We start from the raw sequence: 27316 nt of genomic DNA on the forward strand, positions 1-27316 counted from the left end.
AGCACCTGTATTTACTAGCCAGTTGCTAATACGGAACTACACCTTGGACTGTATGGGTTTGTCACTTGCAAAAGAGACGTTAGAGCATGCAAATTTGCAGCAGCTGCTAGAAAATGCCAAGGCAAAAGCTAGAAAGATTCTAATATGACGGTAGTGTTATAAAGCAGGTAATGGAACAAATTAAGAGGGTGGGAGAACTCCACTGGTAAGAAATGTCTTTGGCTAGTCCCTCGCTGCCATCAGCATCTTCAACATGCTGCTGCACCCTGTAATAGTTACTCTGCTAATGTAAATCTGTATGTGCTTTGCCATAGTAGTGACTTGTTACTGGATGAAGCCGGTGAAGCTCTGCATTGACAGCAAGGTGCAAGGACTGAGGTTGGCCAAATGCCCGCTACCACAGTCAAGGGCAAGACTGGCTTGGCCTCTGTGTTTGCCACCAAGAAGAACCTTTAGCTCCGCTGTCGGCTGCAACCCAGCAGGTGTGGAGCGGTGGGGACACATGCCATGCCAGACCTTGATGTGAGGGATGGCCTCGCCTGTTATCAGAGAGCCATCCAGGAGAAAAAGGGCAGGCCCAGCAGCCTGTGGCTGGCATATGTTGGAGGTATGGTCTAGTCCAAATCCCCTGCTCGAGCAGGGTCACCTGAAAGATATATAAAACAAAACAAAAACAAAAACAAAGGGAATGCAAGGATTTTCTCCACCCGACAATCGATTCCTTGCCCACACCACTGGTTCTATATAAAGGCCTACATGATAACGAGTGGAAAGGAACAGTGCCATTGCTGACATGGGGTCAAGGATGCGGCCGTGTACAGCTATGGACAGGACCATACTGGCTGCCAGCGGAACGTATAAAGCCCCAGAACTCAACAACATAGAGAAACGGCAACGACAGCAATCTTTGTAATATCTGCTCTATTATGTGTGACCACGGGTAATGGACAAGTCTACTGGGCGCATTTGTTAAATCCCCCATTATTCCGATCGGTTACATGGTGTGTAGGGTTCACTGGTATGCCGCATGTTATAAAGATTCAAGTGACTTCAGATCACGCTAATGTTACTGAAGTAAAAGGGATTGTAAACTCTTGTCCTGCACGTCAACAGACAGGCCTTGGCCTTGGTGTTGGAGTAAGTCCTCGAGGCATTTTCCCGCTACGACTTTGGCAAATGGACATCACTCGTGTTCCAGAATTTGGACGCCAAAAATACGTTCGTGTCTCGGTCGGCACTTTTTCCATGGCAATTTGGGCCATCGCTCAAACCGGACAAACTTCTCACCGTGTTGTGAAACACCTTCACGCCTCTTTTGCCGTTTTAGGTGTACCCCTACCTCTTAAAACAGACAATGCTCCAGCCTATACTTCTGCTAGGTTTCACCGCTTTTGCTCGCTTTGGGGTGTGAAACGTCTCACCGGGCTCCCTAATTCACCCACTGGACAAGCAATTGTTGAGCGGGCTCACCAATCCCTTAGAAACCTGTTACTTCGACAAAAAAGCAGGCAATGGGTCACGTTTTTATTTTGGGGGATCGGCACCTACAGGGGTAAGCTTTTATAAGAAACATGTTTGGACACAATGGACCAATATGTCGAATAATTGTGATTATAAAACTCATAGAAAAACGGATTCTGTAGCGGAGCAATAGGTGCTGAGACCCTAGGTAGTAAATTTTATATTTGGAATGATAATTCGGCAAAACAATTTCCTAAGGATATTTTTTTAATGGAGCTTGGCAAGGGGTACCAAAAAACGTTCGGGGAGGGCCTGACCTCTCTGGAGCTGTTGTGTTCCCGTCTGGGAGGGTTTTGACCCCAGTGGCTTGTGTCGTGAGCAGCCTGGGGGCTGTGTTTCTACTCCATGTTAACGGAGTCGGGCTATCGAAGCGCTAAACCAGGGGCTGGCGCGTTGTTTGAGAAGGGAATCGAGAGCGCTCCTTGCCGTCCCGCGGGTGGGCAGCAAGAGGAGACAAACTTCATGTTTCCCTTTCTGACTGACTTGCCTGAGAGCGCAGAAGGGAACGCTTCCGTCAGGGGCTGCACGGCCGGCCAGATGGTTTGCTGCAGGCAGAGCGAAGCAGCCCCTTGCTGGCTGAGTGCCCTCTCCTCTCTTGCGCAGCAGAGCAACGGCTTTCATGCAACCCGAGTCGGGGGAGCATCCAGACGGGGCAGCTTAGGGCAACCTGTTCGCAGGGCTACTCAGCGTCTCGTGTCAGGGCACTGGAAACAAGCTCACACGTGTCTCCCAGCCAGGCCAGGGACGCTAGTTTATGTGCTGGCCTTTTTGTTTTGTGAGCTTTGCATCATCCTTGTTCTGCAGGGGCAAGGCCCGTGAGGGGCTTGGTCCTCACTCGAACACTTTGTCTGCGCTGCAAAGTCAGCCCCAGTGAGCAGAGGGTTGAGCCGGTGTCCCCTGGGTCGTAGTCAGCACCACAGCCTGAGTTCTCCTCAGGCTTCGCTTCACACCTTACCCTGACTAGAAGCCAGAAGCAGTTGGCTAACCTGAAGCCAGGAGATGACTCAAAATCCCTACCTGCTCTGGGAAAACTGGCGGCCTGCATTCACTGGGTCCCAAAGGTTGTGGGGAGAAGACTGCACAGAGCAAATCTCTCTTTAAGGCCTGAAAAGGAATCTCTCATCTCTTTGACAAGAGCAAGGCTTGTCAAGTTCCGCCTCCGGCTTGCCCCCCCTCCTTCTCCGAGTGCCCCACCGCAGGAGGGAGGTGTCGGTTCTCTGGCACGCTCGGACCTGGAGGTTTCTGCGGGGAAAGATGTTCCTGAGGATTCTTTCTGTCAGCCCTTGTCTGATGGGGGACTCTGCTTCCAAGATGCGTCGGAGTCCTCTCCTTCCTCGGGCTGTGTGGAAGCTCGTGTCTGTCTGCGCTGCTTTTGCTGCTTGTGCAGCTCTTTGCTCTGGGCCGAGGTGCTCAGAAGGTGCGCGGTGATGCTGCCAGCAGCAGCCTTCCCCCCAGCATTGCCACGCCTAAGGCAGAGAGCGAAACCTGCCCTGCTCTCGCCGCCTAGCGCTGCCCCCCTCGGCAGCACAGCTCGCCTTGCCGGGGCGCTCCGCTTCCCTGGGCAGGGGCTGGCGGAAGCGGGGTCGGCCCCGGGACCGTCACCCGTGCGCTCCAGCTGCGGGACGGGAGAGGGCCGCGGGGCGTCGCCCGGCAACGGGTGTGTTCGTCAGCGCCGGCCTCTGTGCGGTCGAGAACGGGCTCGGCCAATGGGCGTCGAGGAGCGGGCGGCGGTGGTCGGTAAAGAGGCGCGGCAGGGCGGGGGGCAGCGTCAGCTGCTGCAGGTGCGGGGCCGGGGGGCGCGGGGGGCGCGGGGAGCGGGGGTCAGGGGGGCCGGCGGTGGGGCTGGAGGGGGCAGAGGCGGCGGGGAAGGGGCCGCCACATCCCTGCGGGGGCAGGAGCACGAGCAGGAGGCAGGCTGCCCGCTGCCCGCTGTCTCTCCTCCCGCCAGCAGGTCAGACTCGTGTTGTCGGCCACAGCGGCAGCCATGGCTCCGCTCAGCTTGAGCCAGTTGCTGGACGCCGCCATCGCGGCGCCCGATTTCCAGAGCGTGAACTTCCGAGCGCTGCACAGCCTGCTGCAGGCCGTGCTGGGGCACCTGGGCCTGCAGGACCGCTCCCCCCGGGGCTTGGAGCAGCCTGCGGAGCGGGACAGGGCAAGGACCCCGGCCGCGGGGCAGCAGCCGCAGCAGGCGGGTGAGCAGCTGCCTGCGAAGGACCCGCTGCAGGACACCGCCGGCGGCTCCGAAGCTGATGTGGCTGCCGGCGTGGGGCAGCCGGTGCAGAGGGTGGAAGGCGACGAGAGCAGCGGCTCTGAGGTAGAGGCTCTCCCCAGTCCCCCGGGTGCGGCCCCGCTGAGGCGCCTCCTCCTCCAGGGGCGGCTCTTCGCCCTGGGCATCAGCTTCAGCGCTCCTGCACAGAGCTCGGCGCGGGCAGGCAGGGCTGGATGCAGCCCTGCCCGCACGGCTTTGTGTGATGGCTTCCCTTGGGGCAGGGTGGGGACCGAGTTCCTGCTCTGCAGGGCTCCTCCCGCGGGGCTCACGCCTGCCCCCCTCCTCTCCTAGGACACGGCTGGCTACCGGGCTCTCCTGGAGGAGATCAGCCAGATGAAGGAGGCGCAGTCCCGCATGCAGGGAGAAATCCGCATGATCCAGGAGGCGCTTGGCTTGGTGAGCTGCTGCTGCTGCTGCTGCTGCTGTCCCCAGGAGGGAGCTGGCCTCTTGCTCCCCTCCCCGCATCACCCCGCATCTCCCTGCGGGCCCTGTCCTCCGGCCTCGGGTGTCACCCGGTGTGAAGGGCACTGGGAGGGAGGAGTGGGAAGGGTGCCCCAAGAGGGAAGCATGGGAGCTCAGCCCCACCCTGCCTGGAGCCCCGGGGAGGGCAGAAATGGGCAGCGCTGCCTGCGGCTCAAGCTGCTGGCAGAGGTGGTAACTGTGTGTGTCCACCCAAGTGGCGCTGAGGCGCTTCTTAGCTGAGCACCCGTGAAAGTACCGTGGGTGCTGGGAAGGAGGGTCAAGAGCTACTGGTACAATACAGCAGCAGCCCCCCTCCCCGGCACGCGCCTGCCCAGCGTCCGTCTGTCTAGTGCCCAAGATGATTTGCAGATGCTTCCGTTCAGTCCTGCTCCTGTGTCCTGACTGCCGTCCCTCTCCTCGCCCCACTTTAGGGGAACCGCCAGGATGCTGCTGGCCGGCTGCCAGGCCTCTGCGACCTGAGGACTCTGGGCAGTGACGTGGTACGGTTACGAGCGCGCCGGATCCTGCTGCAGGACAGGAGATGGCGGCATCCCTGGGGGCCCAGTTCAGGCGCTCCCTCTGCACTAGGGCACGGTCCCCAGCAGCGCTGGGTGGGAGGGGGAGTGCTCCTGTGGGCCCCACCGTGCCCCTGGCTACATGGCTGATCTCTTCCTTCCCCAGCAAATGCTGAAGGAAAGGCTGGGCCTGTACCCGGACCCGGAGGAGGTCAGCAACATGGTGCACTGGGACGTGCTGGAGGATTGCCTGGTGGGCAGCAAAGGAGAACGGGGCAGAGATGGAGGAAGACCCAGACGAGAAGAAGAAGAGCCGTCTGCTACCACCAAGTCTCCCGCTTCAGATGCGGACACCCCACAGGGGGCAAGCTCAGTGCTGGGACCTAGAGAGAGCCCAGCGGGGCTGAAGGATCCAGGGGCAGCTCTGACGGCCCCCGAGCAGCAGGCAGGCGTTCCCTCAGATCGCAGGAGGGATGCTGGCACCAGAGCGATGATGCAGACAGCGTCTCGGGACGTGCAGACCACCAGCTTGGGGACCCAGCCAACACGGCCAGAGTCCACGGGCACCCAGACCACCAGCAGGCTGGGGACGCAGGCGGAGTCCACCGTCACTCAGACCCCCATCTCGGGGGAGCGGCTCAGCACACAGCTTGCCGGGGCTGGCCCCCTGGCAGCAGGGACCCTCTTGCCGACAGCCCAGGGATTCGAGATCCCAGTGGACGCTGATGCCAGGGCCACGGCCCACGTGCAAGAGCTGGCCTTGCCCTCGGGCTCCGGCAGTGCCTACCACAACGCCTACAAGTGCTACGCGGAGACGGTGGAGGCTGTCAAGCAGATTGGGCAGCTCAGACACCTCTATGCTGCCCTGAAGGAGCAGGTGGCCCAGCTAGAAGCCAGCAGGCTGGAGCGGACTGAACTGGAGAAGCTGCGCCTGCTCCTGCAGGAGGGAGGTGGGAGCTGTGGGAGGCTTGTGGGGGGTGTTTGAAATGCTGGGTGTGGAGCTGGTTGTGCTGGGAGCCTGGCGCGTAGGGTGAGAGCCCTTCACTGACAGCGTGTCCCCTTGTCCCATGCCCTTCTAGGCCAGGAGAGCGTTGCCAACACGCTGGGTGACCTCCAGGCCCAGGTGTCATCCCTGCAGGGCCTGGCCAGGGAGTTGCAGGGCGTGGCCAGGGAGGTGCAGGGAGAGAAGGGGAAGGTAAGGAGTCCCCGAGGGAGACGCAGGGATGCTGCGAGAGTTGGGCCCGGAGGAGGCAGCTGAAGAGCCCCTGTGCTGGGGTGACACAGGGGCCGTGCCCTGACTCTGCCCCCGCTGCCGTTCCCAGATCAGGAAGCTGGAGAGCGCCGTTGGCAAACTGGAGGCGGCCAGCGCCAGCTGGCAAACGGATGCGAGCGACCAGCCGAGCCTGCTCTTGGGGTAAAAGGACAGGAGAGGGTTTCGTTCCCTGTGGGGCTGCAGGGGAGCCCGGGAGGGCTGGGAGCATCCCATGCTGGGCGGTGAGGGCCGCCCCCTGAGCAAGTAAGCTTGTGAAGACTTAAGCCTGCCTGTGCCCCTGTCTCGCTGGCCAGGTCCCCACCGCAGGAGGGAAAGCGGGACGTGAAGCATCTGGCAGAGCAGCAGCAAATAAGCAAGGCTGCACTGGATCAGGTGGTGAGCCAGAGGGCCGAGGGGGAGCAGGAGCAGGTGAGGCGTGGGGGGAGCTGCCACCACCCGCTGGCTCTTTGAGGTGGTCCTGGTGGGATTCCCAGGCACGTGCCGTGGCTGGCTGGGGCCACGGAGCCTCCACGGCACCTGGGATTCTTGGCTGCATCTGTCCCGTCTCAGAGGTGATTCCTGTTCCCCTTCTGCAGCTGGAAGAGGTGAGAGTGATGGAGAGCACGGGGCAGGAGGCGGCAGCATGCCCCATGTGCAGCAGCGACACGAGCACGCGCTTGGGGATGGTCCTGCGACGCTATGAGAAGCTGCAGGGGCTGGTGGAGTCCCTCATGTCGAGGAAGAAGACGGGCAAGGCGGTGAGGCAGCTGCCAGGGAAGAGCCAGGTAGGGAGATGGCAGCGTGGGGGACTTGGGAGGGGGCTGCCAGAACCGTGCCCGGCTCTTTGTGCTTCGGTGCTATGTGGGGGAGTTGCGTGCTCCCCCCCATCCTGTCTCGTAAGGTCCGCAGCATAGAGGGAGATTGAAGGCGTGCTGCAGATGTCCTGCTGGCACTGAGAGCCTGTGGCCACTGGCCCAGTAAGGCAGGTCTGTCCCCGTGGGGCAGCCTCCCCACCTTGCGTGGCACTACCTTGTTATTTTCCTCCCTGGAGCAGGACGAGGAGGTGCTGAAGCGCATCCAGGCTGCCATCCTGCAGATGCAAGGGGAGTGTGAGAAGCTCAACTCTGTCACGGGGAGCCTCCTGGATGACAGTCGCCAGCAGCAGAAAGACATCGAGGTAGGTGGCTGAAACCCCCGTGGGCTTAGAGCATCCTCCAGGCAGAGCCCAGGCTGGGGACCACAGGCGATTTGCCCTGTGGAGATTAAGAGTACCTTTCGCGGAGGATTCTGTGTGTGGGGAGAAGCAGGGGTGCTCCTGCCACAAGGTCATAGGATGCTTTCTGTGTTGGAAGGGTCTGCTGCAGTCCGTGGAGAGGCTGGAGAAGGAGAAGGCAGACAAGGAGGACCTGGAGATGGGAATGGATGAGGTACAACCTCAAGGGGCCTAAGCAGCAGCCAAGGGGTCCGGGGCAGGGTGACAAATGCCCCTTGTCCCCCTGGGAGCTTGGTGGCAGAGCTGGCCCTGGGGGAGGGAGGATTCCTAGCCCAGCTGCAGGTCCCTCTGTCTCCCCCCTCCATGTCCCTGCGGCTGGTGGGACCGACGCAATGGGGGGTGATGGGGCGAGTGGGACCACACAGCCGCGGGAGGAGCACAGTGGTCCTGCCGGAGTGCTTTTGCCTCTGCCCCTGCAATGGGCTGACCCTGGCTGTTGCACCTCCATCCTTTCCCCACCGTTCTCCTGCCTTTCCCTGTTGCTAGAAAGCAGACAAAGGCGCCTTGGAAAGCAAAGTCAGCCGCGCCCAATTTGAGGCGAGCCTGGAGCTGCTGAAGGAGAGAAACCAGGAGGTGCTGAGCCGGGTGACAGGCCAGGAGCAGGGGCTGCACGAGGTCCAGCAGCAGCTGCGGGAGGAGATGGCCCCCAAGGTGAGGGGCGGCTCATCGCCGCTGCGCAAAACCGGCACCTTCGGGGCTCGGTGGCCCAAGGCAGCATCCTCCTGAGGATTCCTGCTCCTGGCTTTTCCCTGGGGACGCGGTGTCCCATCGCGGAGCCGCTGGCTGAGGGAGTGTGTCTGTCTGCAGCTGGATCGCCTGGAGCTGGGGCCATTCCAGCAAGAGCTGGATGAACACTGGAAGAGCAGCCTTGAGCAGCTCAAGGAAACGGCACCCCCAATGGAAGCTGACGATGCAGCCGGGATTAGGAAGTGAGTGCAAGAGGGACAGCACTCGCCTTGTTCCCGCTTTGTCCTTGCCTGCATCCCCTGTTGCCACGGTGCCTGTGGCAGCGGTTCCCAGGGCATTGGAGGTTCTTGGGCGCTCCGCTCTGGGAATTCTCCTGTGCCTAAGATGAAGTGGAGCTTTTTCCCAGGAGGGAGCCCACAACCAACCACTCTCCCTCATCCTATCCCCTTTCTTCTGTAAGCAGCCAGCAGGCTGGGACCTTGTTGGTGTTGGGGGGGGGATGAAGCAGGCTGAAACCCAGGTTTCCCAACTCACCCAGCCCTTTGTCCCCTCCCCAGGCAGCTGCTGGTGGATTTCCAGTGCCTGTCTTGTGACAGGCAACTCGGCCTGCGGGTGCCTGGCTCGTGAGTACCGCCCAGCACAGGCGCATCAGGAGTCTGCATGGGTGGGATGGGGGAGGATGGGTGCTGGTGGTGCTCCAGACCAGGCATGGGGTTGGGGGTGTCTGCCTGCGAGGGTCTGATCGTGCCCAGCCCCCTGCACAGGCCTGCCCGTCAGCTCGGCGGGAGGATTAGGAGCCCTTGCGGAGGGCAGCGGGCAGGGGGTGCCGTGAGGTACAAGCCTGTGGGGTTTGGGGGGCTGCCACGAGCCAGGGTGGGTCGTTTGTCCCCTGTCACCCACTGACGGCTCTTGCCCTCCCCAGGCCTATCCCGCCCATCCCGCCCTTTCCACCGCTGGTCCCTCACGTCACTGGACGATCCCAGCCCGTTCTAAAGACGGAGCAAACCCACAGGTAGGGGACACGGGACCCATCCCCATCCCTGGGGTGCATGGTGGCCCTGCCCCAGCAAGGGAGAGTCCTTCCCTGCATCGGGGCAAAGGACCCTGCTCCCTGGGCAGGGCAGGGGAGCAGAGATGTGCCACAGAGGCTCAGCTGGGCTTGCCCCAGGCCTGGCGGTTTTACAGCCTCGCCCCTGTGCTGCCCCGTCTCTCTCTCTCTCAGTGGCGCTGAAGCCACACGTGCTGAGTTGGGTGCTGGGTGCTGAGTGTTCCCATACCCTATCCTGCAGGGAGCCGATGGCTGCATGCAGGTACCCCACCGTGCCACGGCAGTGTGGGGGCCAGCATACCCTCACACGCCCGCTGCAGCGCAGCCTGCGCCTCCCGCTCATCCAGCCCAGCGCCCCAGAGGCACTCCAGCCATCCACCCTGCTCCCCAGCAAGGTAGGGATGAAGAAAGAAGGGATCTGGTGGGTGTGACTGAGGTTGGGAGGGAGGGTGATGCTGAGCCTCTGGGGGGGATCCATGCCTCCCTTTCTGCGGGAGAGACGGGTACAGAGGGTTGCTTGGGGCCGCTGAATTCAGCGCCATGCCTTCGCCGACCCATTCTCTCCTCCCCAGCAGGACAAGATAGAGCTGTTGGGGCAGGACAGCCGCAGGGCTGGCCCCTGCCCCTCGGCCCCAGGCACCACTGGCCCACTGGAACAAAGGTCAGGCTCATCCCACAGCCTCCTTGTCCAGGGACACCGGCCCCACCCGCCCCTCCAGCCCCGCAGGACGGATGCAGCAACGCGGCAGCCGGGCTGGACTGGGGGTCACCAGCTGAATCCCATTGCCCCGGCACCCCAGCAGGCGCGAGGAAGTAGCTCCCAGCAGCAGCAATAAAGGGTGATACTCAGCAAAGCGCCTGTGTGGCCTGAGGGGGGGAACCCTGGCTTGGCATCTGCCCTTGGCCTGTGGCCACGTGTCACTGAAGGAGCTGAAAACAGCCCCTGGCCACCCCTCTGCTCCTCATCCCCGGGGTCTGAGCAACTTGAGCTGCTGCGCTCCCCGCGCCACCTCCGTGAGCCCTGTGTGGCCCCGCTGGCCCCTGCTAGGGGAGCCTGTGGCCCCAGAGTGGGGCTGGGGGAGCTTGGGCAGTGCAGCAGGAGGAGGAGGATGCTCGGTTGCTGCTGAAGGTGGCAGCAAGAGGGCACCTGGGTGGAAAGGGTGGTGGTGGCAGCACACGGTGAGGGGCAGCTCTCAACTCCCTGCTAAAAGCAGGGAACTTGCCCGTATTGTTGCCCTTGTTTTCTGACTGTGAGTATTGCAGTGGTCTTGGTAAAGAGCACAGCGCAGGAAGGGGCTTCAGGGCTTCGTGCTAGAGTTGGCTTCCTTGGTGTTTATGTCAAGGAAGGCAGCGTGTGGCTGTACTGCTTCTGGCATCCAACTTGGATCGTACCTAGCCCTTGATTCATCAATAAGCCATGACATCAGCTAGCTGGGGCCGGCCAAGACGGTGGAGATTCGGTGCCTCAAGTGGCGTGGGAGAGATAACTCCCACCAGAGATAGGGTGTGTGGACTTCTGAGGCTAGGGTTCAACTCCCCTGGCTTCACAAGTCTGCAGAATAAAAGCTTAACACTGTGTCCCGTTGAAGCCAAAGGACTGTAGTCCTCCGCCCATAGGTGGCTGTTAAGAGACTCTGCTGTTGACTTCACTGTCTGTGTGGACCGTGCAACCAACAGGCTTCAATCCACGACTGTAGACCCTTCTAAGAGAGGGCTAACGTATGATGACGGTACCTTGAAAGTCCTTTTAAAATGGGCAAAGGACCGGGAGCCAGTTTTGGGAGTGGGTGCAGCTTTTGAGCTACACACCTGGGACCTGATTGGATCCGCTTTACCGGAAGAAATTAGCAAGGGATCCAAGGAGGTTCATAAATTAGCTACCTTGTGGCGACTGAGTAAAGAGACTTCAGAAGAAAAGTGAAAGGGCAGCCACTGCGCCTGCGTTTGCTGCGCTTTCGCCGAATTCCTCTGGGACAGAATCCGCTTCAAATGAACTATTTTCCCCGATATCGGTGCCCGGACCGGCGCCGGTACAAGCCTTGATCGTAAACCCCCTTCAACCATCACAATCAGCAGCTCCTGAAGTGGGAAAAAAACCCCAAACGAAAAAACCATCATGGAGCCCATTGCCCCCGCGCCCCTCATCCCCCCGAACCTCTGCCAGTTGCTGCTGCGGCTGCGAAGACTGAGGATAGAGATGAAGATGATCCTTTTGACCCGGGGCCTATTGATCTGGAAAAGGGGTCTGGTTTATATCCCCCAGATCCTCATGATAAATGGGCGGCTGTGGAGGGAGAAGCGAGATGGGTGTGGGATGCAGATGTATTGTGTGCTTTCCCTGTGATGTAGGTGCTGGATCAAGACCCGCGGGGGGAAGGTCTCTCGTGTGCTCTTATCAGGGGTTTCGGGAGGACTGTGGCAGACTGTGGACTTGGGGCCCCATATAGCACTCATTTGATACAGTCTCTCTGTGATACTCATGTACTAGAAGTTGGCAAATACAAGTAAGTCCATGTTTCTATTGACGCTTGGAGACCTTTACAGATATTGCTGGCCACTTCTTCTGACGTAGGCTGGCCACCTGTGTCGGAATGAGTGTGCATTTTGGTCAGTATAAAAGCCCAAGCCTCATGCAATGCGGGGGAGGCAGAGCCTCTGCGGGGGCGCTCGCTAAGGTTGAGCCTGCCGCCTCGCACTGCGATGATGCTTCTCGGAGCTGGTTTCCCGATAGTCCTCACAGGGTCCTTGTGCCACGTTCTGTACGTGGGACTGTGGAGTGGGAGTAATAATTGTCTGGATTTTGTGTCTCAAACATTGTAGTTGTGTGGAGTGTGCTTGTGGGATCCCATACGTGTACGTGTGTGTGATGAGGGCAGATGGTGTTCTACGTATTTTTTTTGTTGTCGGGTTCATGTAAGAGTTCTTAGCAGGTAGCAGTTTAACATTTCGGGCAAGAAAGGGTTAATGCAAAAGTGTGATGGCTGGCAGGTATTGATGGTTGCTGCTGAAGCAGGCAGGCAGCTGTAGCTGCTGGGCAGTAGGCAGGCATTTACAGGTGCTGCCAAGCAGGCCGCTGTTTGTAGCCGTGCAAAGCAGGGTGAACAACTTTGGGAAAAAAAACACAAAAAAACCCACACCAAAAACCCAAGAAACAAAACCCAAACCTCTCCGTCCATTCAAGTATTGAGGCAGTTTGTAGAGACACCACAGACAAAGCCTAAAGAGTGCCTGCAACACAGTGGGCGCATGGTAGGAGCCTTGCTTAGCGTGTTTAAAGTAACCTGGGGGTGAATCCAACACTTGGAGGAACAGATCGCTTGAAACAAGAACTGCTAACCGAAGAAGCGAGAGGGGCAGTGCACAAAGCTTTATCAGCCGTCACCTAAGCAGCGTCAGGGTGGCAGAGAAATAAAAAAGAGTAACGATGCAGCAAACTCCTTGGCTGTTAAAAATGTGCAGTTTACTTCTGCAGCTGCTTTACGTTCCTTTTGCATCAGAATGCCTCTGCTTTAAGGAAACACTTTAACCTGTCTACTTTTCAAGAACTGATAACCCGGCAGAGGGGGTATATTTGCGTGCTCCTACCCACAGGTCCATGGCAGCTGCCTGCAAAGTTTGTCAAGCCTTGCCGTGAGTCGGACAGACGAGTGGAAAAACCCAGTGCCTCAGCTACAGGAGCCGACCGTGAATACCCCAAGCAGAATCAGAGAAAAATGAATGATTGCAAAACATCACTTGGAGGCAACTGAAAAGTAACAGCTTGAATAAGTGTGCTTGTAAAGTAGCTATTATCAGAGGCTGTGATTTTGTGTATAAAAGCACCTGTATTTACTAGCCAGTTGCTAATACGGAACTACACCTTGGACTGTATGGGTTTGTCACTTGCAAAAGAGACGTTAGAGCATGCAAATTTGCAGCAGCTGCTAGAAAATGCCAAGGCAAAAGCTAGAAAGATTCTAATATGACGGTAGTGTTATAAAGCAGGTAATGGAACAAATTAAGAGGGTGGGAGAACTCCACTGGTAAGAAATGTCTTTGGCTAGTCCCTCGCTGCCATCAGCATCTTCAACATGCTGCTGCACCCTGTAATAGTTACTCTGCTAATGTAAATCTGTATGTGCTTTGCCATAGTAGTGACTTGTTACTGGATGAAGCCGGTGAAGCTCTGCATTGACAGCAAGGTGCAAGGACTGAGGTTGGCCAAATGCCCGCTACCACAGTCAAGGGCAAGACTGGCTTGGCCTCTGTGTTTGCCACCAAGAAGAACCTTTAGCTCCGCTGTCGGCTGCAACCCAGCAGGTGTGGAGCGGTGGGGACACATGCCATGCCAGACCTTGATGTGAGGGATGGCCTCGCCTGTTATCAGAGAGCCATCCAGGAGAAAAAGGGCAGGCCCAGCAGCCTGTGGCTGGCATATGTTGGAGGTATGGTCTAGTCCAAATCCCCTGCTCGAGCAGGGTCACCTGAAAGATATATAAAACAAAACAAAAACAAAAACAAAGGGAATGCAAGGATTTTCTCCACCCGACAATCGATTCCTTGCCCACACCACTGGTTCTATATAAAGGCCTACATGATAACGAGTGGAAAGGAACAGTGCCATTGCTGACATGGGGTCAAGGATGCGGCCGTGTACAGCCGTGTACAGGACCATACTGGCTGCCAGCGGAACGTATAAAGCCCCAGAACTCAACAACATAGAGAAACGGCAACGACAGCAATCTTTGTAATATCTGCTCTATTATGTGTGACCACGGGTAATGGACAAGTCTACTGGGCGCATTTGTTAAATCCCCCATTATTCCGATCGGTTACATGGTGTGTAGGGTTCACTGGTATGCCGCATGTTATAAAGATTCAAGTGACTTCAGATCACGCTAATGTTACTGAAGTAAAAGGGATTGTAAACTCTTGTCCTGCACGTCAACAGACAGGCCTTGGCCTTGGTGTTGGAGTAAGTCCTCGAGGCATTTTCCCGCTACGACTTTGGCAAATGGACATCACTCGTGTTCCAGAATTTGGACGCCAAAAATACGTTCGTGTCTCGGTCGGCACTTTTTCCATGGCAATTTGGGCCATCGCTCAAACCGGGCAAACTTCCCACCGTGTTGTGAAACACCTTCACGCCTCTTTTGCCGTTTTAGGTGTACCCCTACCTCTTAAAACAGACAATGCTCCAGCCTATACTTCTGCTAGGTTTCACCGCTTTTGCTCGCTTTGGGGTGTGAAACGTCTCACCGGACTCCCTAATTCACCCACTGGACAAGCAATTGTTGAGCGGGCTCACCAATCCCTTAGAAACCTGTTACTTCGACAAAAAAGCAGGCAATGGGTCACGTTTTTATTTTGGGGGATCGGCACCTACAGGGGTAAGCTTTTATAAGAAACATGTTTGGACACAATGGACCAATATGTCGAATAATTGTGATTATAAAACTCATAGAAAAACGGATTCTGTAGCGGAGCAATAGGTGCTGAGACCCTAGGTAGTAAATTTTATATTTGGAATGATAATTCGGCAAAACAATTTCCTAAGGATATTTTTTTAATGGAGCTTGGCAAGGGGTACCAAAAAACGTTCGGGGAGGGCCTGACCTCTCTGGAGCTGTTGTGTTCCCGTCTGGGAGGGTTTTGACCCCAGTGGCTTGTGTCGTGAGCAGCCTGGGGGCTGTGTTTCTACTCCATGTTAACGGAGTCGGGCTATCGAAGCGCTAAACCAGGGGCTGGCGCGTTGTTTGAGAAGGGAATCGAGAGCGCTCCTTGCCGTCCCGCGGGTGGGCAGCAAGAGGAGACAAACTTCATGTTTCCCTTTCTGACTGACTTGCCTGAGAGCGCAGAAGGGAACGCTTCCGTCAGGGGCTGCACGGCCGGCCAGATGGTTTGCTGCAGGCAGAGCGAAGCAGCCCCTTGCTGGCTGAGTGCCCTCTCCTCTCTTGCGCAGCAGAGCAACGGCTTTCATGCAACCCGAGTCGGGGGAGCATCCAGACGGGGCAGCTTAGGGCAACCTGTTCGCAGGGCTACTCAGCGTCTCGTGTCAGGGCACTGGAAACAAGCTCACACGTGTCTCCCAGCCAGGCCAGGGACGCTAGTTTATGTGCTGGCCTTTTTGTTTTGTGAGCTTTGCATCATCCTTGTTCTGCAGGGGCAAGGCCCGTGAGGGGCTTGGTCCTCACTCGAACACTTTGTCTGCGCTGCAAAGTCAGCCCCAGTGAGCAGAGGGTTGAGCCGGTGTCCCCTGGCTCGTAGTCAGCACCACAGCCTGAGTTCTCCTCAGGCTTCGCTTCACACCTTACCCTGACTAGAAGCCAGAAGCAGTTGGCTAACCTGAAGCCAGGAGATGACTCAAAATCCCTACCTGCTCTGGGAAAACTGGCGGCCTGCATTCACTGGGTCCCAAAGGTTGTGGGGAGAAGACTGCACAGAGCAAATCTCTCTTTAAGGCCTGAAAAGGAATCTCTCATCTCTTTGACAAGAGCAAGGCTTGTCAAGTTCCGCCTCCGGCTTGCCCCCCCTCCTTCTCCGAGTGCCCCACCGCAGGAGGGAGGTGTCGGTTCTCTGGCACGCTCGGACCTGGAGGTTTCTGCGGGGAAAGATGTTCCTGAGGATTCTTTCTGTCAGCCCTTGTCTGATGGGGGACTCTGCTTCCAAGATGCGTCGGAGTCCTCTCCTTCCTCGGGCTGTGTGGAAGCTCGTGTCTGTCTGCGCTGCTTTTGCTGCTTGTGCAGCTCTTTGCTCTGGGCCGAGGTGCTCAGAAGGTGCGCGGTGATGCTGCCAGCAGCAGCCTTCCCCCCAGCATTGCCACGCCTAAGGCAGAGAGCGAAACCTGCCCTGCTCTCGCCGCCTAGCGCTGCCCCCCTCGGCAGCACAGCTCGCCTTGCCGGGGCGCTCCGCTTCCCTGGGCAGGGGCTGGCGGAAGCGGGGTCGGCCCCGGGACCGTCACCCGTGCGCTCCAGCTGCGGGACGGGAGAGGGCCGCGGGGCGTCGCCCGGCAACGGGTGTGTTCGTCAGCGCCGGCCTCTGTGCGGTCGAGAACGGGCTCGGCCAATGGGCGTCGAGGAGCGGGCGGCGGTGGTCGGTAAAGAGGCGCGGCAGGGCGGGGGGCAGCGTCAGCTGCTGCAGGTGCGGGGCCGGGGGGCGCGGGGGGCGCGGGGAGCGGGGGTCAGGGGGGCCGGCGGTGGGGCTGGAGGGGGCAGAGGCGGCGGGGAAGGGGCCGCCACATCCCTGCGGGGGCAGGAGCACGAGCAGGAGGCAGGCTGCCCGCTGCCCGCTGTCTCTCCTCCCGCCAGCAGGTCAGACTCGTGTTGTCGGCCACAGCGGCAGCCATGGCTCCGCTCAGCTTGAGCCAGTTGCTGGACGCCGCCATCGCGGCGCCCGATTTCCAGAGCGTGAACTTCCGAGCGCTGCACAGCCTGCTGCAGGCCGTGCTGGGGCACCTGGGCCTGCAGGACCGCTCCCCCCGGGGCTTGGAGCAGCCTGCGGAGCGGGACAGGGCAAGGACCCCGGCCGCGGGGCAGCAGCCGCAGCAGGCGGGTGAGCAGCTGCCTGCGAAGGACCCGCTGCAGGACACCGCCGGCGGCTCCGAAGCTGATGTGGCTGCCGGCGTGGGGCAGCCGGTGCAGAGGGTGGAAGGCGACGAGAGCAGCGGCTCTGAGGTAGAGGCTCTCCCCAGTCCCCCGGGTGCGGCCCCGCTGAGGCGCCTCCTCCTCCAGGGGCGGCTCTTTGCCCTGGGCATCAGCTTCAGCGCTCCTGCACAGAGCTCGGCGCGGGCAGGCAGGGCTGGATGCAGCCCTGCCCGCACGGCTTTGTGTGATGGCTTCCCTTGGGGCAGGGTGGGGACCGAGTTCCTGCTCTGCAGGGCTCCTCCCGCGGGGCTCACGCCTGCCCCCCTCCTCTCCTAGGACACGGCTGGCTACCGGGCTCTCCTGGAGGAGATCAGCCAGATGAAGGAGGCGCAGTCCCGCATGCAGGGAGAAATCCGCATGATCCAGGAGGCGCTTGGCTTGGTGAGCTGCTGCTGCTGCTGCTGCTGCTGCTGTCCCCAGGAGGGAGCTGGCCTCTTGCTCCCCTCCCCGCATCACCCCGCATCTCCCTGCGGGCCCTGTCCTCCGGCCTCGGGTGTCACCCGGTGTGAAGGGCACTGGGAGGGAGGAGTGGGAAGGGTGCCCCAAGAGGGAAGCACGGGAGCTCAGCCCCACCCTGCCTGGAGCCCCGGGGAGGGCAGAAATGGGCAGCGCTGCCTGCGGCTCAAGCTGCTGGCAGAGGTGGTAACTGTGTGTGTCCACCCAAGTGGCGCTGAGGCGCTTCTTAGCTGAGCACCCGTGAAAGTACCGTGGGTGCTGGGAAGGAGGGTCAAGAGCTACTGGTACAATACAGCAGCAGCCCCCCTCCCCGGCACGCGCCTGCCCAGCGTCCGTCTGTCTAGTGCCCAAGATGATTTGCAGATGCTTCCGTTCAGTCCTGCTCCTGTGTCCTGACTGCCGTCCCTCTCCTCGCCCCACTTTAGGGGAACCGCCAGGATGCTGCTGGCCGGCTGCCAGGCCTCTGCGACCTGAGGACTCTGGGCAGTGACGTGGTACGGTTACGAGCGCGCCGGATCCTGCTGCAGGACAGGAGATGGCGGCATCCCTGGGGGCCCAGTTCAGGCGCTCCCTCTGCACTAGGGCACGGTCCCCAGCAGCGCTGGGTGGGAGGGGGAGTGCTCCTGTGGGCCCCACCGTGCCCCTGGCTACATGGCTGATCTCTTCCTTCCCCAGCAAATGCTGAAGGAAAGGCTGGGCCTGTACCCGGACCCGGAGGAGGTCAGCAACATGGTGCACTGGGACGTGCTGGAGGATTGCCTGGTGGGCAGCAAAGGAGAACGGGGCAGAGATGGAGGAAGACCCAGACGAGAAGAAGAAGAGCCGTCTGCTACCACCAAGTCTCCCGCTTCAGATGCGGACACCCCACAGGGGGCAAGCTCAGTGCTGGGACCTAGAGAGAGCCCAGCGGGGCTGAAGGATCCAGGGGCAGCTCTGACGGCCCCCGAGCAGCAGGCAGGCGTTCCCTCAGATCGCAGGAGGGATGCTGGCACCAGAGCGATGATGCAGACAGCGTCTCGGGACGTGCAGACCACCAGCTTGGGGACCCAGCCAACACGGCCAGAGTCCACGGGCACCCAGACCACCAGCAGGCTGGGGACGCAGGCGGAGTCCACCGTCACTCAGACCCCCATCTCGGGGGAGCGGCTCAGCACACAGCTTGCCGGGGCTGGCCCCCTGGCAGCAGGGACCCTCTTGCCGACAGCCCAGGGATTCGAGATCCCAGTGGACGCTGATGCCAGGGCCACGGCCCACGTGCAAGAGCTGGCCTTGCCCTCGGGCTCCGGCAGTGCCTACCACAACGCCTACAAGTGCTACGCGGAGACGGTGGAGGCTGTCAAGCAGATTGGGCAGCTCAGACACCTCTATGCTGCCCTGAAGGAGCAGGTGGCCCAGCTAGAAGCCAGCAGGCTGGAGCGGACTGAACTGGAGAAGCTGCGCCTGCTCCTGCAGGAGGGAGGTGGGAGCTGTGGGAGGCTTGTGGGGGGTGTTTGAAATGCTGGGTGTGGAGCTGGTTGTGCTGGGAGCCTGGCGCGTAGGGTGAGAGCCCTTCACTGACAGCGTGTCCCCTTGTCCCATGCCCTTCTAGGCCAGGAGAGCGTTGCCAACACGCTGGGTGACCTCCAGGCCCAGGTGTCATCCCTGCAGGGCCTGGCCAGGGAGCTGCAGGGCGTGGCCAGGGAGGTGCAGGGAGAGAAGGGGAAGGTAAGGAGTCCCCGAGGGAGACGCAGGGATGCTGCGAGAGTTGGGCCCGGAGGAGGCAGCTGAAGAGCCCCTGTGCTGGGGTGACACAGGGGCCGTGCCCTGACTCTGCCCCCGCTGCCGTTCCCAGATCAGGAAGCTGGAGAGCGCCGTTGGCAAACTGGAGGCGGCCAGCGCCAGCTGGCAAACGGATGCGAGCGACCAGCCGAGCCTGCTCTTGGGGTAAAAGGACAGGAGAGGGTTTCGTTCCCTGTGGGGCTGCAGGGGAGCCCGGGAGGGCTGGGAGCATCCCATGCTGGGCGGTGAGGGCCGCCCCCTGAGCAAGTAAGCTTGTGAAGACTTAAGCCTGCCTGTGCCCCTGTCTCGCTGGCCAGGTCCCCACCGCAGGAGGGAAAGCGGGACGTGAAGCATCTGGCAGAGCAGCAGCAAATAAGCAAGGCTGCACTGGATCAGGTGGTGAGCCAGAGGGCCGAGGGGGAGCAGGAGCAGGTGAGGCGTGGGGGGAGCTGCCACCACCCGCTGGCTCTTTGAGGTGGTCCTGGTGGGATTCCCAGGCACGTGCCGTGGCTGGCTGGGGCCACGGAGCCTCCACGGCACCTGGGATTCTTGGCTGCATCTGTCCCGTCTCAGAGGTGATTCCTGTTCCCCTTCTGCAGCTGGAAGAGGTGAGAGTGATGGAGAGCACGGGGCAGGAGGCGGCAGCATGCCCCATGTGCAGCAGCGACACGAGCACGCGCTTGGGGATGGTCCTGCGACGCTATGAGAAGCTGCAGGGGCTGGTGGAGTCCCTCATGTCGAGGAAGAAGACGGGCAAGGCGGTGAGGCAGCTGCCAGGGAAGAGCCAGGTAGGGAGATGGCAGCGTGGGGGACTTGGGAGGGGGCTGCCAGAACCGTGCCCGGCTCTTTGTGCTTCGGTGCTATGTGGGGGAGTTGCGTGCTCCCCCCCATCCTGTCTCGTAAGGTCCGCAGCATAGAGGGAGATTGAAGGCGTGCTGCAGATGTCCTGCTGGCACTGAGAGCCTGTGGCCACTGGCCCAGTAAGGCAGGTCTGTCCCCGTGGGGCAGCCTCCCCACCTTGCGTGGCACTACCTTGTTATTTTCCTCCCTGGAGCAGGACGAGGAGGTGCTGAAGCGCATCCAGGCTGCCATCCTGCAGATGCAAGGGGAGTGTGAGAAGCTCAACTCTGTCACGGGGAGCCTCCTGGATGACAGTCGCCAGCAGCAGAAAGACATCGAGGTAGGTGGCTGAAACCCCCGTGGGCTTAGAGCATCCTCCAGGCAGAGCCCAGGCTGGGGACCACAGGCGATTTGCCCTGTGGAGATTAAGAGTACCTTTCGCGGAGGATTCTGTGTGTGGGGAGAAGCAGGGGTGCTCCTGCCACAAGGTCATAGGATGCTTTCTGTGTTGGAAGGGTCTGCTGCAGTCCGTGGAGAGGCTGGAGAAGGAGAAGGCAGACAAGGAGGACCTGGAGATGGGAATGGATGAGGTACAACCTCAAGGGGCCTAAGCAGCAGCCAAGGGGTCCTGGGCAGGGTGACAAATGCCCCTTGTCCCCCTGGGAGCTTGGTGGCAGAGCTGGCCCTGGGGGAGGGAGGATTCCTAGCCCAGCTGCAGGTCCCTCTGTCTCCCCCCTCCATGTCCCTGGGGCTGGTGGGGCGAGTGGGACCACACAGCCGCGGGAGGAGCACAGTGGTCCTGCCGGAGTGCTTTTGCCTCTGCCCCTGCAATGGGCTGACCCTGGCTGTTGCACCTCCATCCTTTCCCCACCGTTCTCCTGCCTTTCCCTGTTGCTAGAAAGCAGACAAAGGCGCCTTGGAAAGCAAAGTCAGCCGCGCCCAATTTGAGGCGAGCCTGGAGCTGCTGAAGGAGAGAAACCAGGAGGTGCTGAGCCGGGTGACAGGCCAGGAGCAGGGGCTGCACGAGGTCCAGCAGCAGCTGCGGGAGGAGATGGCCTCCAAGGTGAGGGGCGGCTCATCGCCGCTGCGCAAAACCGGCACCTTCGGGGCTCGGTGGCCCAAGGCAGCATCCTCCTGAGGATTCCTGCTCCTGGCTTTTCCCTGGGGACGCGGTGTCCCATCGCGGAGCCGCTGGCTGAGGGAGTGTGTCTGTCTGCAGCTGGATCGCCTGGAGCTGGGGCCATTCCAGCAAGAGCTGGATGAACACTGGAAGAGCAGCCTTGAGCAGCTCAAGGAAACGGCACCCCCAATGGAAGCTGACGATGCAGCCGGGATTAGGAAGTGAGTGCAAGAGGGACAGCACTCGCCTTGTTCCCGCTTTGTCCTTGCCTGCATCCCCTGTTGCCACGGTGCCTGTGGCAGCGGTTCCCAGGGCATTGGAGGTTCTTGGGCGCTCCGCTCTGGGAATTCTCCTGTGCCTAAGATGAAGTGGAGCTTTTTCCCAGGAGGGAGCCCACAACCAACCACTCTCCCTCATCCTATCCCCTTTCTTCTGTAAGCAGCCAGCAGGCTGGGACCTTGTTGGTGTTGGGGGGGGGATGAAGCAGGCTGAAACCCAGGTTTCCCAACTCACCCAGCCCTTTGTCCCCTCCCCAGGCAGCTGCTGGTGGATTTCCAGTGCCTGTCTTGTGACAGGCAACTCGGCCTGCGGGTGCCTGGCTCGTGAGTACCGCCCAGCACAGGCGCATCAGGAGTCTGCATGGGTGGGATGGGGGAGGATGGGTGCTGGTGGTGCTCCAGCCCAGGCATGGGGTTGGGGGTGTCTGCCTGCGAGGGTCTGATCGTGCCCAGCCCCCTGCACAGGCCTGCCCGTCAGCTCGGCGGGAGGATTAGGAGCCCTTGCGGAGGGCAGCGGGCAGGGGGTGCCGTGAGGTACAAGCCTGTGGGGTTTGGGGGGCTGCCACGAGCCAGGGTGGGTCGTTTGTCCCCTGTCACCCACTGACGGCTCTTGCCCTCCCCAGGCCTATCCCGCCCATCCCGCCCTTTCCACCGCTGGTCCCTCACGTCACTGGACGATCCCAGCCCGTTCTAAAGACGGAGCAAACCCACAGGTAGGGGACACGGGACCCATCCCCATCCCTGGGGTGCATGGTGGCCCTGCCCCAGCAAGGGAGAGTCCTTCCCTGCATCGGGGCAAAGGACCCTGCTCCCTGGGCAGGGCAGGGGAGCAGAGATGTGCCACAGAGGCTCAGCTGGGCTTGCCCCAGGCCTGGCGGTTTTACAGCCTCGCCCCTGTGCTGCCCCGTCTCTCTCTCTCTCAGTGGCGCTGAAGCCACACGTGCTGAGTTGGGTGCTGGGTGCTGAGTGTTCCCATACCCTATCCTGCAGGGAGCCGATGGCTGCATGCAGGTACCCCACCGTGCCACGGCAGTGTGGGGGCCAGCATACCCTCACACGCCCGCTGCAGCGCAGCCTGCGCCTCCCGCTCATCCAGCCCAGCGCCCCAGAGGCACTCCAGCCATCCACCCTGCTCCCCAGCAAGGTAGGGATGAAGAAAGAAGGGATCTGGTGGGTGTGACTGAGGTTGGGAGGGAGGGTGATGCTGAGCCTCTGGGGGGGATCCATGCCTCCCTTTCTGCGGGAGAGACGGGTACAGAGGGTTGCTTGGGGCCGCTGAATTCAGCGCCATGCCTTCGCCGACCCATTCTCTCCTCCCCAGCAGGACAAGATAGAGCTGTTGGGGCAGGACAGCCGCAGGGCTGGCCCCTGCCCCTCGGCCCCAGGCACCACTGGCCCACTGGAACAAAGGTCAGGCTCATCCCACAGCCTCCTTGTCCAGGGACACCGGCCCCACCCGCCCCTCCAGCCCCGCAGGACGGATGCAGCAACGCGGCAGCCGGGCTGGACTGGGGGTCACCAGCTGAATCCCATTGCCCCGGCACCCCAGCAGGCGCGAGGAAGTAGCTCCCAGCAGCAGCAATAATAAAGGGTGATGCTCAGCAAAGCGCCTGTGTGGCCTGAGGGGGGGAACCCTGGCTTGGCATCTGCCCTTGGCCTGTGGCCACGTGTCACTGAAGGAGCTGAAAACAGCCCCTGGCCACCCCTCTGCTCCTCATCCCCGGGGTCTGAGCAACTTGAGCTGCTGCGCTCCCCGCGCCACCTCCGTGAGCCCTGTGTGGCCCCGCTGGCCCCTGCTAGGGGTGCTGCTGAAGGTGGCAGCAAGAGGGCACCTGGGTGGAAAGGGTGGTGGTGGCAGCACACGGTGAGGGGCAGCTCTCAACTCCCTGCTAAAAGCAGGGAACTTGCCCGTATCGTTGCCCTTGTTTTCTGACTGTGAGTATTGCAGTGGTCTTGGTAAAGAGCACAGCGCAGGAAGGGGCTTCAGGGCTTCGTGCTAGAGTTGGCTTCCTTGGTGTTTATGTCAAGGAAGGCAGCGTGTGGCTGTACTGCTTCTGGCATCCAACTTGGATCGTACCTAGCCCTTGATTCATCAATAAGCCATGACATCAGCTAGCTGGGGCCGGCCAAGACGGTGGAGATTCGGTGCCTCAAGTGGCGTGGGAGAGATAACTCCCACCAGAGATAGGGTGTGTGGACTTCTGAGGCTAGGGTTCAACTCCCCTGGCTTCACAAGTCTGCAGAATAAAAGCTTAACACTGTGTCCCGTTGAAGCCAAAGGACTGTAGTCCTCCGCCCATAGGTGGCTGTTAAGAGACTGTGCTGTTGACTTCACTGTCTGTGTGGACCGTGCAACCAACAGGCTTCAATCCACGACTGTAGACCCTTCTAAGAGAGGGCTAACGTATGATGACGGTACCTTGAAAGTCCTTTTAAAATGGGCAAAGGACCGGGAGCCAGTTTTGGGAGTGGGTGCAGCTTTTGAGCTACACACCTGGGACCTGATTGGATCCGCTTTACCGGAAGAAATTAACAAGGGATCCAAGGAGGTTCATAAATTAGCTACCTTGTGGCGACTGAGTAAAGAGACTTCAGAAGAAAAGTGAAAGGGCAGCCACTGCGTCTGCGTTTGCTGCGCTTTCGCCGAATTCCTCTGGGACAGAATCCGCTTCAAATGAACTATTTTCCCCGATATCGGTGCCCGGACCGGCGCCGGTACAAGCCTTGATCGTAAACCCCCTTCAACCATCACAATCAGCAGCTCCTGAAGTGGGAAAAAACCCCCAAACGAAAAAACCATCATGGAGCCCATTGCCCCCACGCCCCTCATCCCCCCGAACCTCTGCCAGTTGCTGCTGCGGCTGCGAAGACTGAGGATAGAGATGAAGATGATCCTTTTGACCCGGGGCCTATCGATCTGGAAAAGGGGTCTGGTTTATATCCCCCAGATCCTCATGATAAATGGGCGGCTGTGGAGGGAGAAGCGAGATGGGTGTGGGATGCAGATGTATTGTGTGCTTTCCCTGTGATGTAGGTGCTGGATCAAGACCCGCGGGGGGAAGGTCTCTCGTGTGCTCTTATCAGGGGTTTCGGGAGGACTGTGGCAGACTGTGGACTTGGGGCCCCATATAGCACTCATTTGATACAGTCTCTCTGTGATACTCATGTACTAGAAGTTGGCAAATACAAGTAAGTCCATGTTTCTATTGACGCTTGGAGACCTTTACAGATATTGCTGGCCACTTCTTCTGACGTAGGCTGGCCACCTGTGTCGGAATGAGTGTGCATTTTGGTCAGTATAAAAGCCCAAGCCTCATGCAATGCGGGGGAGGCAGAGCCTCTGCGGGGGCGCTCGCTAAGGTTGAGCCTGCCGCCTCGCACTGCGATGATGCTTCTCGGAGCTGGTTTCCCGATAGTCCTCACAGGGTCCTTGTGCCACGTTCTGTACGTGGGACTGTGGAGTGGGAGTAATAATTGTCTGGATTTTGTGTCTCAAACATTGTAGTTGTGTGGAGTGTGCTTGTGGGATCCCATACGTGTACGTGTGTGTGATGAGGGCAGATGGTGTTCTACGTATTTTTTTTGTTGTCGGGTTCATGTAAGAGTTCTTAGCAGGTAGCAGTTTAACATTTCGGGCAAGAAAGGGTTAATGCAAAAGTGTGATGGCTGGCAGGTATTGATGGTTGCTGCTGAAGCAGGCAGGCAGCTGTAGCTGCTGCGGAGTAGGCAGGCATTTACAGGTGCTGCCAAGCAGGCCGCTGTTTGTAGCCGTGCAAAGCAGGGTGAACAACTTTGGGAAAAAAACCACAAAAAAACCCACACCAAAAACCCAAGAAACAAAACCCAAACCTCTCCGTCCATTCAAGTATTGAGGCAGTTTGTAGAGACACCACAGACAAAGCCTAAAGAGCGCCTGCAACACAGTGGGCGCATGGTAGGAGCCTTGCTTAGCGTGTTTAAAGTAACCTGGGGGTGAATCCAACACTTGGAGGAACAGATCGCTTGAAACAAGAACTGCTAACCGAAGAAGCGAGAGGGGCAGTGCACAAAGCTTTATCAGCCGTCACCTAAGCAGCGTCAGGGTGGCAGAGAAATAAAAAAGAGTAACGATGCAGCAAACTCCTTGGCTGTTAAAAATGTGCAGTTTACTTCTGCAGCTGCTTTACGTTCCTTTTGCATCAGAATGCCTCTGCTTTAAGGAAACACTTTAACCTGTCTACTTTTCAAGAACTGATAACCCGGCAGAGGGGGTATATTTGCGTGCTCCTACCCACAGGTCCATGGCAGCTGCCTGCAAAGTTTGTCAAGCCTTGCCGTGAGTCGGACAGACGAGTGGAAAAACCCAGTGCCTCAGCTACAGGAGCCGACCGTGAATACCCCAAGCAGAATCAGAGAAAAATGAATGATTGCAAAACATCACTTGGAGGCAACTGAAAAGTAACAGCTTGAATAAGTGTGCTTGTAAAGTAGCTATTATCAGAGGCTGTGATTTTGTGTATAAAAGCACCTGTATTTACTAGCCAGTTGCTAATACGGAACTACACCTTGGACTGTATGGGTTTGTCACTTGCAAAAGAGACGTTAGAGCATGCAAATTTGCAGCAGCTGCTAGAAAATGCCAAGGCAAAAGCTAGAAAGATTCTAATATGACGGTAGTGTTATAAAGCAGGTAATGGAACAAATTAAGAGGGTGGGAGAACTCCACTGGTAAGAAATGTCTTTGGCTAGTCCCTCGCTGCCATCAGCATCTTCAACATGCTGCTGCACCCTGTAATAGTTACTCTGCTAATGTAAATCTGTATGTGCTTTGCCATAGTAGTGACTTGTTACTGGATGAAGCCGGTGAAGCTCTGCATTGACAGCAAGGTGCAAGGACTGAGGTTGGCCAAATGCCCGCTACCACAGTCAAGGGCAAGACTGGCTTGGCCTCTGTGTTTGCCACCAAGAAGAACCTTTAGCTCCGCTGTCGGCTGCAACCCAGCAGGTGTGGAGCGGTGGGGACACATGCCATGCCAGACCTTGATGTGAGGGATGGCCTCACCTGTTATCAGAGAGCCATCCAGGAGAAAAAGGGCAGGCCCAGCAGCCTGTGGCTGGCATATGTTGGAGGTATGGTCTAGTCCAAATCCCCTGCTCGAGCAGGGTCACCTGAAAGATATATAAAACAAAACAAAAACAAAAACAAAGGGAATGCAAGGATTTTCTCCACCTGACAATCGATTCCTTGCCCACACCACTGGTTCTATATAAAGGCCTACATGATAACGAGTGGAAAGGAACAGTGCCATTGCTGACATGGGGTCAAGGATGCGGCCGTGTACAGCCGTGTACAGGACCATACTGGCTGCCAGCGGAACGTATAAAGCCCCAGAACTCAACAACATAGAGAAACGGCAACGACAGCAATCTTTGTAATATCTGTTCTATTATGTGTGACCACGGGTAATGGACAAGTCTACTGGGCGCATTTGTTAAATCCCCCATTATTCCGATCGGTTACATGGTGTGTAGGGTTCACTGGTATGCCGCATGTTATAAAGATTCAAGTGACTTCAGATCACGCTAATGTTACTGAAGTAAAAGGGATTGTAAACTCTTGTCCTGCACGTCAACAGACAGGCCTTGGCCTTGGTGTTGGAGTAAGTCCTCGAGGCATTTTCCCGCTACGACTTTGGCAAATGGACATCACTCGTGTTCCAGAATTTGGACGCCAAAAATACGTTCGTGTCTCGGTCGGCACTTTTTCCATGGCAATTTGGGCCATCGCTCAAACCGGGCAAACTTCTCACCGTGTTGTGAAACACCTTCACGCCTCTTTTGCCGTTTTAGGTGTACCCCTACCTCTTAAAACAGACAATGCTCCAGCCTATACTTCTGCTAGGTTTCACCGCTTTTGCTCGCTTTGGGGTGTGAAACGCCTCACCGGACTCCCTAATTCACCCACTGGACAAGCAATTGTTGAGCGGGCTCACCAATCCCTTAGAAACCTGTTACTTCGACAAAAAAGCAGGCAATGGGTCACGTTTTTATTTTGGGGGATCGGCACCTACAGGGGTAAGCTTTTATAAGAAACATGTTTGGACACAATGGACCAATATGTCGAATAATTGTGATTATAAAACTCATAGAAAAACGGATTCTGTAGCGGAGCAATAGGTGCTGAGACCCTAGGTAGTAAATTTTATATTTGGAATGATAATTCGGCAAAACAATTT

At 58.7% G+C, this 27316-nt stretch overlaps 2 protein-coding genes across 2 annotated transcripts; both read left to right on the forward strand.

Annotated features, from left to right (window-relative positions):
- Positions 1 to 3373: 3373 nt before the first annotated feature.
- LOC136017487 (glutamine-rich protein 2-like) lies at positions 3374 to 10350 on the forward strand. Its single transcript, XM_065685801.1, has 16 exons — positions 3374 to 3835; positions 4082 to 4186; positions 4684 to 4752; positions 4934 to 5717; positions 5847 to 5962; positions 6090 to 6181; positions 6334 to 6448; positions 6616 to 6804; positions 7074 to 7196; positions 7372 to 7446; positions 7779 to 7943; positions 8100 to 8221; positions 8537 to 8602; positions 8902 to 8991; positions 9269 to 9422; positions 9600 to 10350. Exons 1-16 carry the CDS (start codon positions 3506 to 3508, stop codon positions 9861 to 9863), a joined length of 2859 nt encoding a protein of 952 aa, XP_065541873.1. The 5' UTR covers positions 3374 to 3505; the 3' UTR covers positions 9864 to 10350.
- A 793-nt stretch (positions 10351 to 11143) lies between these two features.
- On the forward strand, positions 11144 to 22686 carry LOC136017488 (uncharacterized). The gene is made up of 18 exons (XM_065685802.1): positions 11144 to 11334; positions 15330 to 16146; positions 16221 to 16679; positions 16926 to 17030; positions 17531 to 17599; positions 17781 to 18564; positions 18694 to 18809; positions 18937 to 19028; positions 19181 to 19295; positions 19463 to 19651; positions 19921 to 20043; positions 20219 to 20293; positions 20602 to 20766; positions 20923 to 21044; positions 21360 to 21425; positions 21725 to 21814; positions 22092 to 22245; positions 22423 to 22686. The coding sequence occupies exons 1-18, from the start codon at positions 11144 to 11146 to the stop codon at positions 22684 to 22686; spliced, it is 3996 nt and encodes a 1331-aa protein (XP_065541874.1).
- Positions 22687 to 27316: the final 4630 nt, after the last annotated feature.

The sequence above is a fragment of the Lathamus discolor genome, chromosome 6 (genome assembly GCF_037157495.1).
Source record: "Lathamus discolor isolate bLatDis1 chromosome 6, bLatDis1.hap1, whole genome shotgun sequence".
NCBI classification, from domain to species: domain Eukaryota; kingdom Metazoa; phylum Chordata; class Aves; order Psittaciformes; family Psittacidae; genus Lathamus; species Lathamus discolor.